The sequence below is a fragment of the Schistocerca americana genome, unplaced genomic scaffold, assembly GCF_021461395.2.
Source record: "Schistocerca americana isolate TAMUIC-IGC-003095 unplaced genomic scaffold, iqSchAmer2.1 HiC_scaffold_25, whole genome shotgun sequence".
Classification (NCBI taxonomy): domain Eukaryota; kingdom Metazoa; phylum Arthropoda; class Insecta; order Orthoptera; family Acrididae; genus Schistocerca; species Schistocerca americana.
The window spans coordinates 1,518,203-1,532,904 of record NW_025725961.1 but is presented as its reverse complement, the minus strand read 5'-3'; the positions used below and the strand labels follow the sequence as shown (position 1 = coordinate 1,532,904).

Sequence of the window (14,702 nt, the reverse complement as noted above, 5' to 3'; positions counted from 1 at the left end):
ACCTGAAGTGAAGCATCGGAATCTAAAACTTGACTCACAAGAGAGGTTCAAATCATAGAGAGTTAGAGTGTCAGTCCTCTTGTACTTATGTCGGCGTTGTGCCTTTTGAATTTAAATCCGAAGCAATTTCTGTGCTTCATCGTCAATAAGAAGGTCCAAGGTATACAGTAAACCTGAAGTGAAGCATCTGAATCTAAAACTGGACTCACAGGAGATGCACAGATCATAGAAAGTTAGAGTAACAGTCCTCTTGTTCTTAAGTCGGCATTGTGCCTTTTGAATGTAATTAAGATGCAATTTCTGTGTTTCATCGTCAATAAGAAGGTCCAAGGTATACAGTGAACTTGAAGTGAAGCATCGGAATCTAAAACCGGACTCACAGGAGAGGTTCAAATCATAGAAAGTGAGAGTGTCAGTCCTCTTGTACATAAGTCGGCATTGTGCCATTTGTATTAAATTCGGATGCAATTTCTGTGTTTCATCATCAATAAGAAAGTCCAAGAGATAGAGTAAACCTAAAGTGAATCATCGGAATCAAAAACTGGACTGACAGGAGAGGTTCAAATCATAGAAAGTTAGAGAGTCAGTTCTCTTGTACTTAAGTCGCCATTGTGCCTTTTGAATTTAATTCGGATGCAATATCTGTGTTTCTTCGTCAATAAGAAGGTCCAAGGTATACAGTGAACTTGAAGTGAAGCATCGGAATCTAAAACCGGACTCACAGGAGAGGTTCAAATCATAGAAAGTGAGAGTGTCAGTCCTCTTGTACTTAAGTCGGCATTGTGCCTTTTGTATCAAGTTCGGATGCAATTTCTTTGTTTCATCTTCAATAAGAAGGTCCAAGGGATACAGTAGATCAGAATTGAAGCATCGGAATCTAAAACTGGACTCACAGGAGAGGTTCAAATCATAGAGAGTGAGAGTGTCAGTCCTCTTGTACTTAAGTCGGAATTGTGCCTTTTGTATTAAATTCGGATGCAATTTCTGTGTTTCATCGTCAAAAAGAAGGTCCAAGGGATACAGTAAGCCTGAAGTGAAACATCGGAATGTAAAACTGGACTCACAGGACAGGTTCAAATCATAGAAAGTGAGAGAGTCAGTCCTCTTGTACTTAAGTCGGCATTGTGCCTTTTGTATTAAATTCGGATGCAATTTCTGTGTTTCATCGTCAATAAGAAGGTCCAAGGGATACAGTAGACCTAAAGTGAAGCATCGGAATCTAAAACTGGACTCACAGGAGAGGTTCAAATCATAGAAAGTTAGAGTGTCAGTCCTCTGCTACTTAAGTCGGCATTGTGCCTTTTGAATTTAATTCCGAAGCAATTTCTGTGCTTCATCGTCAATATGAAGGTCCAAGGTATACAGTGAACCTGAAGTGAAGCATCGGAATCTAAAACTGGACTCACAGGAGAGGTTCAAATCATAGAAAGTTAGAGTGTCACTCCTCTTGTACTTAAGTCAGCACTGTGCCTTTTTAATATAATTCCGATGCAATTTCAGTGCTTCATCGTCAATAAGAAGGTCCAAGGTATACAGTAAACCTGAAGTGAAACCTCGGAATCTAAAACTGGACTCACAGGAGAGGTTCAAGTCATATAAAGTTAGAGTGTCAGCCCCCTTGTACTTAAGTCGGCATTGTGCCTTTTGGATTTAATTCCGATGGAATTCCTGTGTTTCATCGTCAGTACGAAGGTCCAAGGGATACAGTAAACCTGAAGTGAAGCTTCGGAATCTGAAACTGGACTCACAGGAGAGGTTCAAATCATAGAAAGTTAGAGTGTCAGTCCTCTTGTACTTAAGTCGGCATTGTGTCTTTTGTATTAAATTCGGATGCAAATTCTGTTTTTCATCGTCAATCAGAAGGTCCAAAGAATACAGTAAACCTGAAGTGAAGCATCGGAATCTACAACTGGAATCACAGGTGTGGTTCCAATCATAGAAAGTTAGAGTGTCAGTCCTCTTGTAGTTAACCCTTAAATGCATGATTTTTTATTTCAAGCTGTAAAAATTACCATGTTTAGTTTATAGTGCCTACATTTCGAAAAAAATATTGAAAATTTTTTTAATTAAATTAACAAGGCACTATTGTTGAAAATCGCTTTGTAGCTGATCAGCTACATTTTGAGTTAACACCTTATGAGCCACAATAAATGTGCTTATTTTGCTCCCTCAATTTTGACCAAATCTCTCGTAACTTAATTGTTGATTATGATTAAATACTTTGAATAGGAAGGGAAAATCCTAAAATAATAAATAGGACATTAATGTTGTAAATATTGAGCATTTATTGTATATTTTATTCACTTTTGTATATGAACAATAAGGTATCTAGTTCCAACAGGTTTGTACCCAAGCATGTGATAATCACTTTACATGAAATGTTTGAAAACAGTTCTTTTGTTTGTGCAAACACAATGCAACTGCACATTTATTACACTGAACCCAGGAAAAACCCTTGCATCCTGGCATTTTGCACCTCTGTCTCACTTGCAAGTACGAAGGCAGGTGACCTACTTCATCCAGCCTTACATCTTGTGGAGGTACATGTGCTGTGGGCCCCTTTGTCTTCTTAGCTTGTATTTGGTTTTCGAGTTCATTACTTGGCCTTCCACGTTTTGCTGAAGTATGACCTGAGCGACACAAACAGGGAGCAATTTCCATTCGAAATTCGGAGAGTTTCATAGTTCTCTTAATCCCTTTGGTTTCTGCTACTCTCCTATACAACAGCCAGGAATTGACTACTCCCATGTCCAGGAGATGGTAAAACAATCTTATATACCATTTTCGACTTTTCACAAGAATTTTATGTCGACCCATTATGCTGTCAAGAAGGTCAACACCTCCCATATGTTTATTGTAGAGTTTAATTATTTGTGGACAAGGTATTGTTGTTCTTGACTTTGTTTTTTTGTCATACCTCCCTGCTTCATGAATAGGCTGCTGTCCAGCAAGTGTAGAAAGCAACATCACACTCTTGTTATCTTTCCACACTACATTTGATATGTCGACACCATCCACTGTTGCGACACGCTCTACTGATGCACCTCGTGCCATTTTCTTCAGCTCAGCTTCTGAAGGGAGCTTGCAGTCTGGCACTCTGTTTCTTCTGACTGTCCCAAGTGAGTAAATTCCTTGTTTATGTAACCATACAAGCAGTGGCAGACTTGTGTAATAATTGTCACAGTACAGTTTGTGGTTCATATTTCTTGGTAGTATCCTACTGAGTCGAACTACAACATTTGCGCTTGCTCCCAAGTCTTCCTCCCCAGTCACTCTTTTTTCTGGTTTATTTTCATCTCCAGTGAAAATCTCAAAATCGTAGGCATAACCAGATATGCCACTAATAACAAATAATTTGTATCCATATTTATGAGGCTTGTTTGGCATGTATTGTTTCAAATAACTTCTAGCCTTTGTTGAACATATCTGTTCATCAACAGAAACTCACTCCTCAACAGGTATTGTTTGAAACCGAGATCTCATCAATTCTATTATGGGTCTTATCTTGAAGAGTCTATCATGACCTTTTTCACCCCTGGGTATCATTGCACTGTTGTCATTGAAGTGAAGAAACTTACGTATATGCTCATACTGATTCACTGTCATTGTTGTCTTGATCAGATGAGTACCAGTAACTTCTCCCCAGTAATCCCTCGTATTAGGTACATGAACTATTGACATTACGAGACAGATGCCCATAAATTTTTTTATGTCATCACAGGATAAATCTATTGGTCTATCAGGATTACACTGCACACTGTATCTATGAGACTCTTCGACAATTAGATCAAACAATTTAGATGGAAATATATGTTTGAAGAATTGGTATGGAGTATTTAAGTTTATTACTTCTTCTAGTAACGAAGTATTGCCATGAAATTTTGACTACAGTTCGGGAATAATGAACTGTTTATCTTTCCAAACCACACTCCTGCTGTTTTTGGTAACATTTTTGCTGCTGCATGGCAGTTTCAGAGCATTATCAGACAACTGTGACGTCGATTCCTTCATTATAACATCAGATTGTCTTGTTCCAGAAACATCTTCAGTCCTAATTACTGGTACTTGACTTTCTTCGTCACTACTGTCACTATCACAATCAACAGATTCTGGAGCAACATACGTCTCATCTTGAATGGAATCGTCAGAGAAACACTCAAGATCGTCATCACTGCTTAGTGGAATCTCTAACCATTCCATAAGCATTTCTTCTTGACTCTTTCGAGACATTTTTACGTCAGCGCCTGAAATGCAGTAAATGAAAAATGTAGCTGATAAGCTACATACACAAAAACAGGCCTCATTTCAAATCTATCGCAAAGACACTCGAATTAACTGTTTACACCATATCTACTTACGTTTTCAAAATGAAAAAGTAATTTTCAAAACCAGAAATCAGTGCACAAACACCAAAAACCCACCTCAACTTTCCGCCAAAACACACACTTGGCAGTATGTCCACACAGGTCACTGTCGAACTGCTTCAGCTCGTCCTGCCATCTATGATCGCTATGAAGAACTACTAGAAACTGCAGCGGAGTGTATACACTTAGCTACATAACGAATTTGATCGAAAATGTTTCTCCATATGGAATAAAACGAAGAAATGAGGTCTGTAGCTTATCAGCTACAGTATGCATTAAAGGGTTAAGTCGGCATTGTGCCTTTTGAATTTAATTCCGATGCAATTTTTGTGCTTCATCGTTAATAAGAAGGTCCCTGGGATACAGTAAACCTGAAGTGAAGCATCGGAATCTAAAACTGGACTCGGAGGAGAGGTTCAAATCTTAGAAAGTTAGAGTGTCAGTCCTCTTGTACTTAAGTCGGCATTGTGCCTTTTGAATTTAATTCCGATGCAATTTCAGTGTTTCATTGTCAATAAGAAGGTCCAAGGGATACAGTAAACCTGAAGTGAAGCATCGGATTCTAAAACTGGACTCACAGGAGAGGTTCAAATCATAGAAAGTTAGAGTGTCAGTCCTCTTGTACTTAAGTCGGCATTGTGCCTTTTGAATTTAATTCCGATGCAATTTTTGTGCTTCATCGTCAATAAGAAGGTCCAAGGGATACACTAAACCTGAAGTGAAGCATCTGAATCTAAAACTGGACTCAAAGGAGTGGTTCAAATCATAGAAAGTTAGAGTGTCAGTCCTCTTGTACTTAAGTCGGCATTGTGCCTTTTGAATTTAATTCCGATGGAATTTCTGTGTTTCATCGTCAATAAGAAGGTCCAAGGGATACAGTAAACCTGAAGTGAAGCATCGGAAGCTAAAACTGGACTCACAGGAGATGCACAAATCATAGAAAGTTAGAGTATCAGTCCTCTTGTCCTTAAGTCGGCATTGTGCCTTTTGAATGTAATTCCGATGCAATTTTTGTGTTTCATCGTCAATAAGAAGGTCCAAGGTATACAGTGAACCTGTAGTGAAGCATCGGAAGCTACAACTGGACTCACAGGAGAGGTTCAAATCATAGAAAGTGAGAGTGTCAGTCCTCTTGTGCATAAGTCGCCATTGTGCCTTTTGAATTTAATTCGGATGCAATACCTGTGTTTCTTCGTCAATAAGAAGGTACAAGGGAAACAGTAAACGTGAAGAGAAGCATCGGAATGTAAAACTGGACTCACAGGTGAGGTTCAAATCATAGAAAGTTAGACAGTCAGTCCTCTTGTACTTAAGTCGGCATTGTGCCTTTTGAATTTGATTCCCATGCACTTTCAGTGTTTCATTGTCAATAAGAAGGTCCAAGGTATACAGTAAACCTGATGTGAAGCATCAGAATCCAAAACTGGACTCACAGGAGAGGTTCAAATCATACAAAGTTAGAGTGTCAGTCCTCCTGTACTTAAATCGGAATTGTGCCTTTTGAATTTAATAACGATGCAATTTCTGTGTTTCATCGTCAATTAGAATGCCCAAGGGATACAGTGAAACTGAAGTGAAGCATCGGAAACTAAAACTGGACTCACAGGAGAGGTTCAAATCATAGAAAGTTAGAGTGTCAGTCCTCTTGTACTTAAGTCGGCATTGTGCCTTTTGAATTTAATTCCGATGGAATTTCTGTGTTTCATCGTCAATAAGAAGGTCCAAGGGATACAGTAAACCTGAAGTGAAGCATCGGAAGCTAAAACTGGACTCACAGGAGAGGTTCAAATCATAGAAAGTTAGAGTTTCGGTCCTCTTGTACTTAAGTCGGCATTGTGCCTTTTGAATTTATTTCCGATGCAATTTCTGTGTTTCATCGTCAATAAGAAGGTCCAAGGTATACAGTGAACCTGAAGTGAAGCATTGGACTCTGCTACTGGACTCACAGGAGAGGTTCAAATCACAGAAAGTTAGAGTGTCTGTCCTTTTGTACTTCTGACGACATTGTGCCTTTTGTATTACATTCGGATGCAATATCTGTGTTTCATCATCAATAAGAAAGTCCAAGAGATAGAGTAAACCTAAAGTGAATCATCGGAATCAAAAACTGGACTGACAGGAGAGGTTCAAATCATAGAAAGTTAGAGAGTCAGTTCTCTTGTACTTAAGTCGCCATTGTGCCTTTTGAATTTAATTCGGATGCAATATCTGTGTTTCTTCGTCAATAAGAAGGTCCAAGGTATACAGTGAACTTGAAGTGAAGCATCGGAATCTAAAACCGGACTCACAGGAGAGGTTCAAATCATAGAAAGTGAGAGTGTCAGTCCTCTTGTACTTAAGTCGGCATTGTGCCTTTTGTATCAAGTTCGGATGCAATTTCTTTGTTTCATCTTCAATAAGAAGGTCCAAGGGATACAGTAGATCAGAATTGAAGCATCGGAATCTAAAACTGGACTCACAGGAGAGGTTCAAATCATAGAGAGTGAGAGTGTCAGTCCTCTTGTACTTAAGTCGGAATTGTGCCTTTTGTATTAAATTCGGATGCAATTTCTGTGTTTCATCGTCAAAAAGAAGGTCCAAGGGATACAGTAAGCCTGAAGTGAAACATCGGAATGTAAAACTGGACTCACAGGACAGGTTCAAATCATAGAAAGTGAGAGAGTCAGTCCTCTTGTACTTAAGTCGGCATTGTGCCTTTTGTATTAAATTCGGATGCAATTTCTGTGTTTCATCGTCAATAAGAAGGTCCAAGGGATACAGTAGACCTAAAGTGAAGCATCGGAATCTAAAACTGGACTCACAGGAGAGGTTCAAATCATAGAATGTTAGAGTGTCAGTCCTCTGCTACTTAAGTCGGCATTGTGCCTTTTGAATTTAATTCCGAAGCAATTTCTGTGCTTCATCGTCAATATGAAGGTCCAAGGTATACAGTGAACCTGAAGTGAAGCATCGGAATCTAAAACTGGACTCACAGGAGAGGTTCAAATCATAGAAAGTTAGAGTGTCACTCCTCTTGTACTTAAGTCAGCACTGTGCCTTTTTAATATAATTCCGATGCAATTTCAGTGCTTCATCGTCAATAAGAAGGTCCAAGGTATACAGTAAACCTGAAGTGAAACCTCGGAATCTAAAACTGGACTCACAGGAGAGGTTCAAGTCATATAAAGTTAGAGTGTCAGCCCCCTTGTACTTAAGTCGGCATTGTGCCTTTTGGATTTAATTCCGATGGAATTCCTGTGTTTCATCGTCAGTACGAAGGTCCAAGGGATACAGTAAACCTGAAGTGAAGCTTCGGAATCTGAAACTGGACTCACAGGAGAGGTTCAAATCATAGAAAGTTAGAGTGTCAGTCCTCTTGTACTTAAGTCGGCATTGTGTCTTTTGTATTAAATTCGGATGCAAATTCTGTTTTTCATCGTCAATCAGAAGGTCCAAAGAATACAGTAAACCTGAAGTGAAGCATCGGAATCTACAACTGGAATCACAGGTGTGGTTCCAATCATAGAAAGTTAGAGTGTCAGTCCTCTTGTAGTTAACCCTTAAATGCATGATTTTTTATTTCAAGCTGTAAAAATTACCATGTTTAGTTTATAGTGCCTACATTTCGAAAAAAATATTGAAAATTTTTTTAATTAAATTAACAAGGCACTATTGTTGAAAATCGCTTTGTAGCTGATCAGCTACATTTTGAGTTAACACCTTATGAGCCACAATAAATGTGCTTATTTTGCTCCCTCAATTTTGACCAAATCTCTCGTAACTTAATTGTTGATTATGATTAAATACTTTGAATAGGAAGGGAAAATCCTAAAATAATAAATAGGACATTAATGTTGTAAATATTGAGCATTTATTGTATATTTTATTCACTTTTGTATATGAACAATAAGGTATCTAGTTCCAACAGGTTTGTACCCAAGCATGTGATAATCACTTTACATGAAATGTTTGAAAACAGTTCTTTTGTTTGTGCAAACACAATGCAACTGCACATTTATTACACTGAACCCAGGAAAAACCCTTGCATCCTGGCATTTTGCACCTCTGTCTCACTTGCAAGTACGAAGGCAGGTGACCTACTTCATCCAGCCTTACATCTTGTGGAGGTACATGTGCTGTGGGCCCCTTTGTCTTCTTAGCTTGTATTTGGTTTTCGAGTTCATTACTTGGCCTTCCACGTTTTGCTGAAGTATGACCTGAGCGACACAAACAGGGAGCAATTTCCATTCGAAATTCGGAGAGTTTCATAGTTCTCTTAATCCCTTTGGTTTCTGCTACTCTCCTATACAACAGCCAGGAATTGACTACTCCCATGTCCAGGAGATGGTAAAACAATCTTATATACCATTTTCGACTTTTCACAAGAATTTTATGTCGACCCATTATGCTGTCAAGAAGGTCAACACCTCCCATATGTTTATTGTAGAGTTTAATTATTTGTGGACAAGGTATTGTTGTTCTTGACTTTGTTTTTTTGTCATACCTCCCTGCTTCATGAATAGGCTGCTGTCCAGCAAGTGTAGAAAGCAACATCACACTCTTGTTATCTTTCCACACTACATTTGATATGTCGACACCATCCACTGTTGCGACACGCTCTACTGATGCACCTCGTGCCATTTTCTTCAGCTCAGCTTCTGAAGGGAGCTTGCAGTCTGGCACTCTGTTTCTTCTGACTGTCCCAAGTGAGTAAATTCCTTGTTTATGTAACCATACAAGCAGTGGCAGACTTGTGTAATAATTGTCACAGTACAGTTTGTGGTTCATATTTCTTGGTAGTATCCTACTGAGTCGAACTACAACATTTGCGCTTGCTCCCAAGTCTTCCTCCCCAGTCACTCTTTTTTCTGGTTTATTTTCATCTCCAGTGAAAATCTCAAAATCGTAGGCATAACCAGATATGCCACTAATAACAAATAATTTGTATCCATATTTATGAGGCTTGTTTGGCATGTATTGTTTCAAATAACTTCTAGCCTTTGTTGAACATATCTGTTCATCAACAGAAACTCACTCCTCAACAGGTATTGTTTGAAACCGAGATCTCATCAATTCTATTATGGGTCTTATCTTGAAGAGTCTATCATGACCTTTTTCACCCCTGGGTATCATTGCACTGTTGTCATTGAAGTGAAGAAACTTACGTATATGCTCATACTGATTCACTGTCATTGTTGTCTTGATCAGATGAGTACCAGTAACTTCTCCCCAGTAATCCCTCGTATTAGGTACATGAACTATTGACATTACGAGACAGATGCCCATAAATTTTTTTATGTCATCACAGGATAAATCTATTGGTCTATCAGGATTACACTGCACACTGTATCTATGAGACTCTTCGACAATTAGATCAAACAATTTAGATGGAAATATATGTTTGAAGAATTGGTATGGAGTATTTAAGTTTATTACTTCTTCTAGTAACGAAGTATTGCCATGAAATTTTGACTACAGTTCGGGAATAATGAACTGTTTATCTTTCCAAACCACACTCCTGCTGTTTTTGGTAACATTTTTGCTGCTGCATGGCAGTTTCAGAGCATTATCAGACAACTGTGACGTCGATTCCTTCATTATAACATCAGATTGTCTTGTTCCAGAAACATCTTCAGTCCTAATTACTGGTACTTGACTTTCTTCGTCACTACTGTCACTATCACAATCAACAGATTCTGGAGCAACATACGTCTCATCTTGAATGGAATCGTCAGAGAAACACTCAAGATCGTCATCACTGCTTAGTGGAATCTCTAACCATTCCATAAGCATTTCTTCTTGACTCTTTCGAGACATTTTTACGTCAGCGCCTGAAATGCAGTAAATGAAAAATGTAGCTGATAAGCTACATACACAAAAACAGGCCTCATTTCAAATCTATCGCAAAGACACTCGAATTAACTGTTTACACCATATCTACTTACGTTTTCAAAATGAAAAAGTAATTTTCAAAACCAGAAATCAGTGCACAAACACCAAAAACCCACCTCAACTTTCCGCCAAAACACACACTTGGCAGTATGTCCACACAGGTCACTGTCGAACTGCTTCAGCTCGTCCTGCCATCTATGATCGCTATGAAGAACTACTAGAAACTGCAGCGGAGTGTATACACTTAGCTACATAACGAATTTGATCGAAAATGTTTCTCCATATGGAATAAAACGAAGAAATGAGGTCTGTAGCTTATCAGCTACAGTATGCATTAAAGGGTTAAGTCGGCATTGTGCTTTTTGAATTTAATTCCGATGCAATTTTTGTGCTTCATCGTTAATAAGAAGGTCCCTGGGATACAGTAAACCTGAAGTGAAGCATCGGAATCTAAAACTGGACTCGGAGGAGAGGTTCAAATCTTAGAAAGTTAGAGTGTCAGTCCTCTTGTACTTAAGTCGGCATTGTGCCTTTTGAATTTAATTCCGATGCAATTTCAGTGTTTCATTGTCAATAAGAAGGTCCAAGGGATACAGTAAACCTGAAGTGAAGCATCGGATTCTAAAACTGGACTCACAGGAGAGGTTCAAATCATAGAAAGTTAGAGTGTCAGTCCTCTTGTACTTAAGTCGGCATTGTGCCTTTTGAATTTAATTCCGATGCAATTTTTGTGCTTCATCGTCAATAAGAAGGTCCAAGGGATACACTAAACCTGAAGTGAAGCATCTGAATCTAAAACTGGACTCAAAGGAGTGGTTCAAATCATAGAAAGTTAGAGTGTCAGTCCTCTTGTACTTAAGTCGGCATTGTGCCTTTTGTATTAAATTCGGATGCAATTTCTGTGCTTCATCGTCAATAAGAAGCTCCAACGGATACAGTAAAAATGTAGTGAAGCATCGGAATCTAAAACTGGACTCACAGGAGAGGTTCAAATCATAGAAATTACGAGTGTCAGTCCTCTTGTACTTAAGTCGGCATTATGACTTTTGAATTTAATTCCGATGGAATTTCTGTGTTTCATCGTCAATACGAAGGTCCAAGGGATACAGTAATCCTGAAGTGAAGCATCCGAATCCAAATTGGATTCACAGGAGAGGATCAAATCATAGAAAGTTAGAGTGTCAGTCCTCTTCTACTTAAGTCGGCATTGTGCCTTTTGAATTGAATTCCGATGCAATTTCGGTGTTTCATCGTCAATAAGAAGGTCCAAGGTAAACAGTGAACCTGAAGTGAAGCATCGGAATCTAAAACTAGACTCTCTGGAGAGGTTCAAATCGTAGGAAGTTAGAGTGTCAGTCCTCTTGCACTTAAGACAGCATTGTGCCTTTTGTATTAAATTCGGATGCAATTTCTGTGCTTCATCGTCAATAAGAAGGTCCAAGGGATACAGTAGACCTGAAGTGAAGCATCGGAAGCTAAAACTGGACTCACAGGATAGGTTCAAATCATAGAAAGTGAGAGTGTCAGTCCTCTTGTACTTAAGTCGGCATTGTGCCTTTTGTATTAAATTCGGATGCAATTTCTGTGTTTCATCGTCAATAAGAAGCTCCAACGGATACAGTAAACCTGTAGTGAAGCATCGGAATCTAAAACTGGACTCACAGGAGAGGTTCAAATCATAGAAAGTTAGAGTTTCACTCCTCTTGTACTTAAGTCGGCAATGTGCCTTTTGAATTTAATTCCGATGCAATTTCTGTGCCTCATCGTCAATAAGTAGGTAAAAGGGATACAGCAAACCTGAAGTGAAGCGTCGGAATCTAAAACTTGACTCACAGGAGAGGTTCAAATCATAGAAAGTTAGAGTGTCAGTCCTCTGCTACTTAAGTCGGCATTGTGCCTTTTGAATTTAATTCCGAAGCAATTTCTGTGCTTCATCGTCAATATGAAGGTCCAAGGTATACAGTGAACCTGAAGTGAAGCATCGGAATCTAAAACTGGACTCACAGGAGAGGTTCAAATCATAGAAAGTTAGAGTGTCACTCCTCTTGTACTTAAGTCAGCACTGTGCCTTTTTAATATAATTCCGATGCAATTTCAGTGCTTCATCGTCAATAAGAAGGTCCAAGGTATACAGTAAACCTGAAGTGAAACCTCGGAATCTAAAACTGGACTCACAGGAGAGGTTCAAGTCATATAAAGTTAGAGTGTCAGCCCCCTTGTACTTAAGTCGGCATTGTGCCTTTTGGATTTAATTCCGATGGAATTCCTGTGTTTCATCGTCAGTACGAAGGTCCAAGGGATACAGTAAACCTGAAGTGAAGCTTCGGAATCTGAAACTGGACTCACAGGAGAGGTTCAAATCATAGAAAGTTAGAGTGTCAGTCCTCTTGTACTTAAGTCGGCATTGTGTCTTTTGTATTAAATTCGGATGCAAATTCTGTTTTTCATCGTCAATCAGAAGGTCCAAAGAATACAGTAAACCTGAAGTGAAGCATCGGAATCTACAACTGGAATCACAGGTGTGGTTCCAATCATAGAAAGTTAGAGTGTCAGTCCTCTTGTAGTTAACCCTTAAATGCATGATTTTTTATTTCAAGCTGTAAAAATTACCATGTTTAGTTTATAGTGCCTACATTTCGAAAAAAATATTGAAAATTTTTTTAATTAAATTAACAAGGCACTATTGTTGAAAATCGCTTTGTAGCTGATCAGCTACATTTTGAGTTAACACCTTATGAGCCACAATAAATGTGCTTATTTTGCTCCCTCAATTTTGACCAAATCTCTCGTAACTTAATTGTTGATTATGATTAAATACTTTGAATAGGAAGGGAAAATCCTAAAATAATAAATAGGACATTAATGTTGTAAATATTGAGCATTTATTGTATATTTTATTCACTTTTGTATATGAACAATAAGGTATCTAGTTCCAACAGGTTTGTACCCAAGCATGTGATAATCACTTTACATGAAATGTTTGAAAACAGTTCTTTTGTTTGTGCAAACACAATGCAACTGCACATTTATTACACTGAACCCAGGAAAAACCCTTGCATCCTGGCATTTTGCACCTCTGTCTCACTTGCAAGTACGAAGGCAGGTGACCTACTTCATCCAGCCTTACATCTTGTGGAGGTACATGTGCTGTGGGCCCCTTTGTCTTCTTAGCTTGTATTTGGTTTTCGAGTTCATTACTTGGCCTTCCACGTTTTGCTGAAGTATGACCTGAGCGACACAAACAGGGAGCAATTTCCATTCGAAATTCGGAGAGTTTCATAGTTCTCTTAATCCCTTTGGTTTCTGCTACTCTCCTATACAACAGCCAGGAATTGACTACTCCCATGTCCAGGAGATGGTAAAACAATCTTATATACCATTTTCGACTTTTCACAAGAATTTTATGTCGACCCATTATGCTGTCAAGAAGGTCAACACCTCCCATATGTTTATTGTAGAGTTTAATTATTTGTGGACAAGGTATTGTTGTTCTTGACTTTGTTTTTTTGTCATACCTCCCTGCTTCATGAATAGGCTGCTGTCCAGCAAGTGTAGAAAGCAACATCACACTCTTGTTATCTTTCCACACTACATTTGATATGTCGACACCATCCACTGTTGCGACACGCTCTACTGATGCACCTCGTGCCATTTTCTTCAGCTCAGCTTCTGAAGGGAGCTTGCAGTCTGGCACTCTGTTTCTTCTGACTGTCCCAAGTGAGTAAATTCCTTGTTTATGTAACCATACAAGCAGTGGCAGACTTGTGTAATAATTGTCACAGTACAGTTTGTGGTTCATATTTCTTGGTAGTATCCTACTGAGTCGAACTACAACATTTGCGCTTGCTCCCAAGTCTTCCTCCCCAGTCACTCTTTTTTCTGGTTTATTTTCATCTCCAGTGAAAATCTCAAAATCGTAGGCATAACCAGATATGCCACTAATAACAAATAATTTGTATCCATATTTATGAGGCTTGTTTGGCATGTATTGTTTCAAATAACTTCTAGCCTTTGTTGAACATATCTGTTCATCAACAGAAACTCACTCCTCAACAGGTATTGTTTGAAACCGAGATCTCATCAATTCTATTATGGGTCTTATCTTGAAGAGTCTATCATGACCTTTTTCACCCCTGGGTATCATTGCACTGTTGTCATTGAAGTGAAGAAACTTACGTATATGCTCATACTGATTCACTGTCATTGTTGTCTTGATCAGATGAGTACCAGTAACTTCTCCCCAGTAATCCCTCGTATTAGGTACATGAACTATTGACATTACGAGACAGATGCCCATAAATTTTTTTATGTCATCACAGGATAAATCTATTGGTCTATCAGGATTACACTGCACACTGTATCTATGAGACTCTTCGACAATTAGATCAAACAATTTAGATGGAAATATATGTTTGAAGAATTGGTATGGAGTATTTAAGTTTATTACTTCTTCTAGTAACGAAGTAT

At 38.6% G+C, this 14,702-nt stretch overlaps 3 protein-coding genes across 3 annotated transcripts; all 3 read right to left on the bottom strand.

The window, feature by feature from the left end:
• Positions 1 to 1,966: 1,966 nt before the first annotated feature.
• Positions 1,967 to 3,681, bottom strand: LOC124576599 (piggyBac transposable element-derived protein 2-like). The gene is made up of 3 exons (XM_047131211.1): positions 3,449 to 3,681; positions 2,488 to 3,340; positions 1,967 to 1,999 (listed from the first exon to the last, which is right to left on the bottom strand). Exons 1-3 carry the CDS (start codon positions 3,679 to 3,681, stop codon positions 1,967 to 1,969), a joined length of 1,119 nt encoding a protein of 372 aa, XP_046987167.1.
• Positions 3,682 to 4,232: 551 nt separating this feature from the next.
• On the bottom strand, positions 4,233 to 9,611 carry LOC124576597 (piggyBac transposable element-derived protein 2-like). Its single transcript, XM_047131210.1, has 3 exons — positions 9,379 to 9,611; positions 8,418 to 9,270; positions 4,233 to 4,244 (listed from the first exon to the last, which is right to left on the bottom strand). Exons 1-3 carry the CDS (start codon positions 9,609 to 9,611, stop codon positions 4,233 to 4,235), a joined length of 1,098 nt encoding a protein of 365 aa, XP_046987166.1.
• Positions 9,612 to 10,162: 551 nt separating this feature from the next.
• Positions 10,163 to 14,514, bottom strand: LOC124576596 (piggyBac transposable element-derived protein 2-like). Its single transcript, XM_047131209.1, has 3 exons — positions 14,282 to 14,514; positions 13,321 to 14,173; positions 10,163 to 10,174 (listed from the first exon to the last, which is right to left on the bottom strand). Exons 1-3 carry the CDS (start codon positions 14,512 to 14,514, stop codon positions 10,163 to 10,165), a joined length of 1,098 nt encoding a protein of 365 aa, XP_046987165.1.
• Between the last annotated feature and the right edge of the window lie 188 nt (positions 14,515 to 14,702).

What these genes read in the sequence shown, in the direction of transcription:
- LOC124576599 (XM_047131211.1), bottom strand. Translation starts at nt 3,681, where the DNA reads ATGTCAATAGTTCATGTACCTAATACGAGGGATTACTGGGGAGAAGTT. An exon ending in CAAACAATACCTGTTGAGGA is followed by an intron (nt 3,341 to 3,448) that starts GTGAGTTTCTGT and finishes ATTTGTTATTAG; the next exon opens with TGGCATATCTGGTTATGCCT. An exon ending in ACCTGCCTTCGTACTTGCAA is followed by an intron (nt 2,000 to 2,487) that starts GTGAGACAGAGG and finishes TAATTTTTACAG; the next exon opens with CTTGAAATAAAAAATCATGC.
- LOC124576596 (XM_047131209.1), bottom strand. Translation starts at nt 14,514, where the DNA reads ATGTCAATAGTTCATGTACCTAATACGAGGGATTACTGGGGAGAAGTT. An exon ending in CAAACAATACCTGTTGAGGA is followed by an intron (nt 14,174 to 14,281) that starts GTGAGTTTCTGT and finishes ATTTGTTATTAG; the next exon opens with TGGCATATCTGGTTATGCCT.
- LOC124576597 (XM_047131210.1), bottom strand. Translation starts at nt 9,611, where the DNA reads ATGTCAATAGTTCATGTACCTAATACGAGGGATTACTGGGGAGAAGTT. An exon ending in CAAACAATACCTGTTGAGGA is followed by an intron (nt 9,271 to 9,378) that starts GTGAGTTTCTGT and finishes ATTTGTTATTAG; the next exon opens with TGGCATATCTGGTTATGCCT.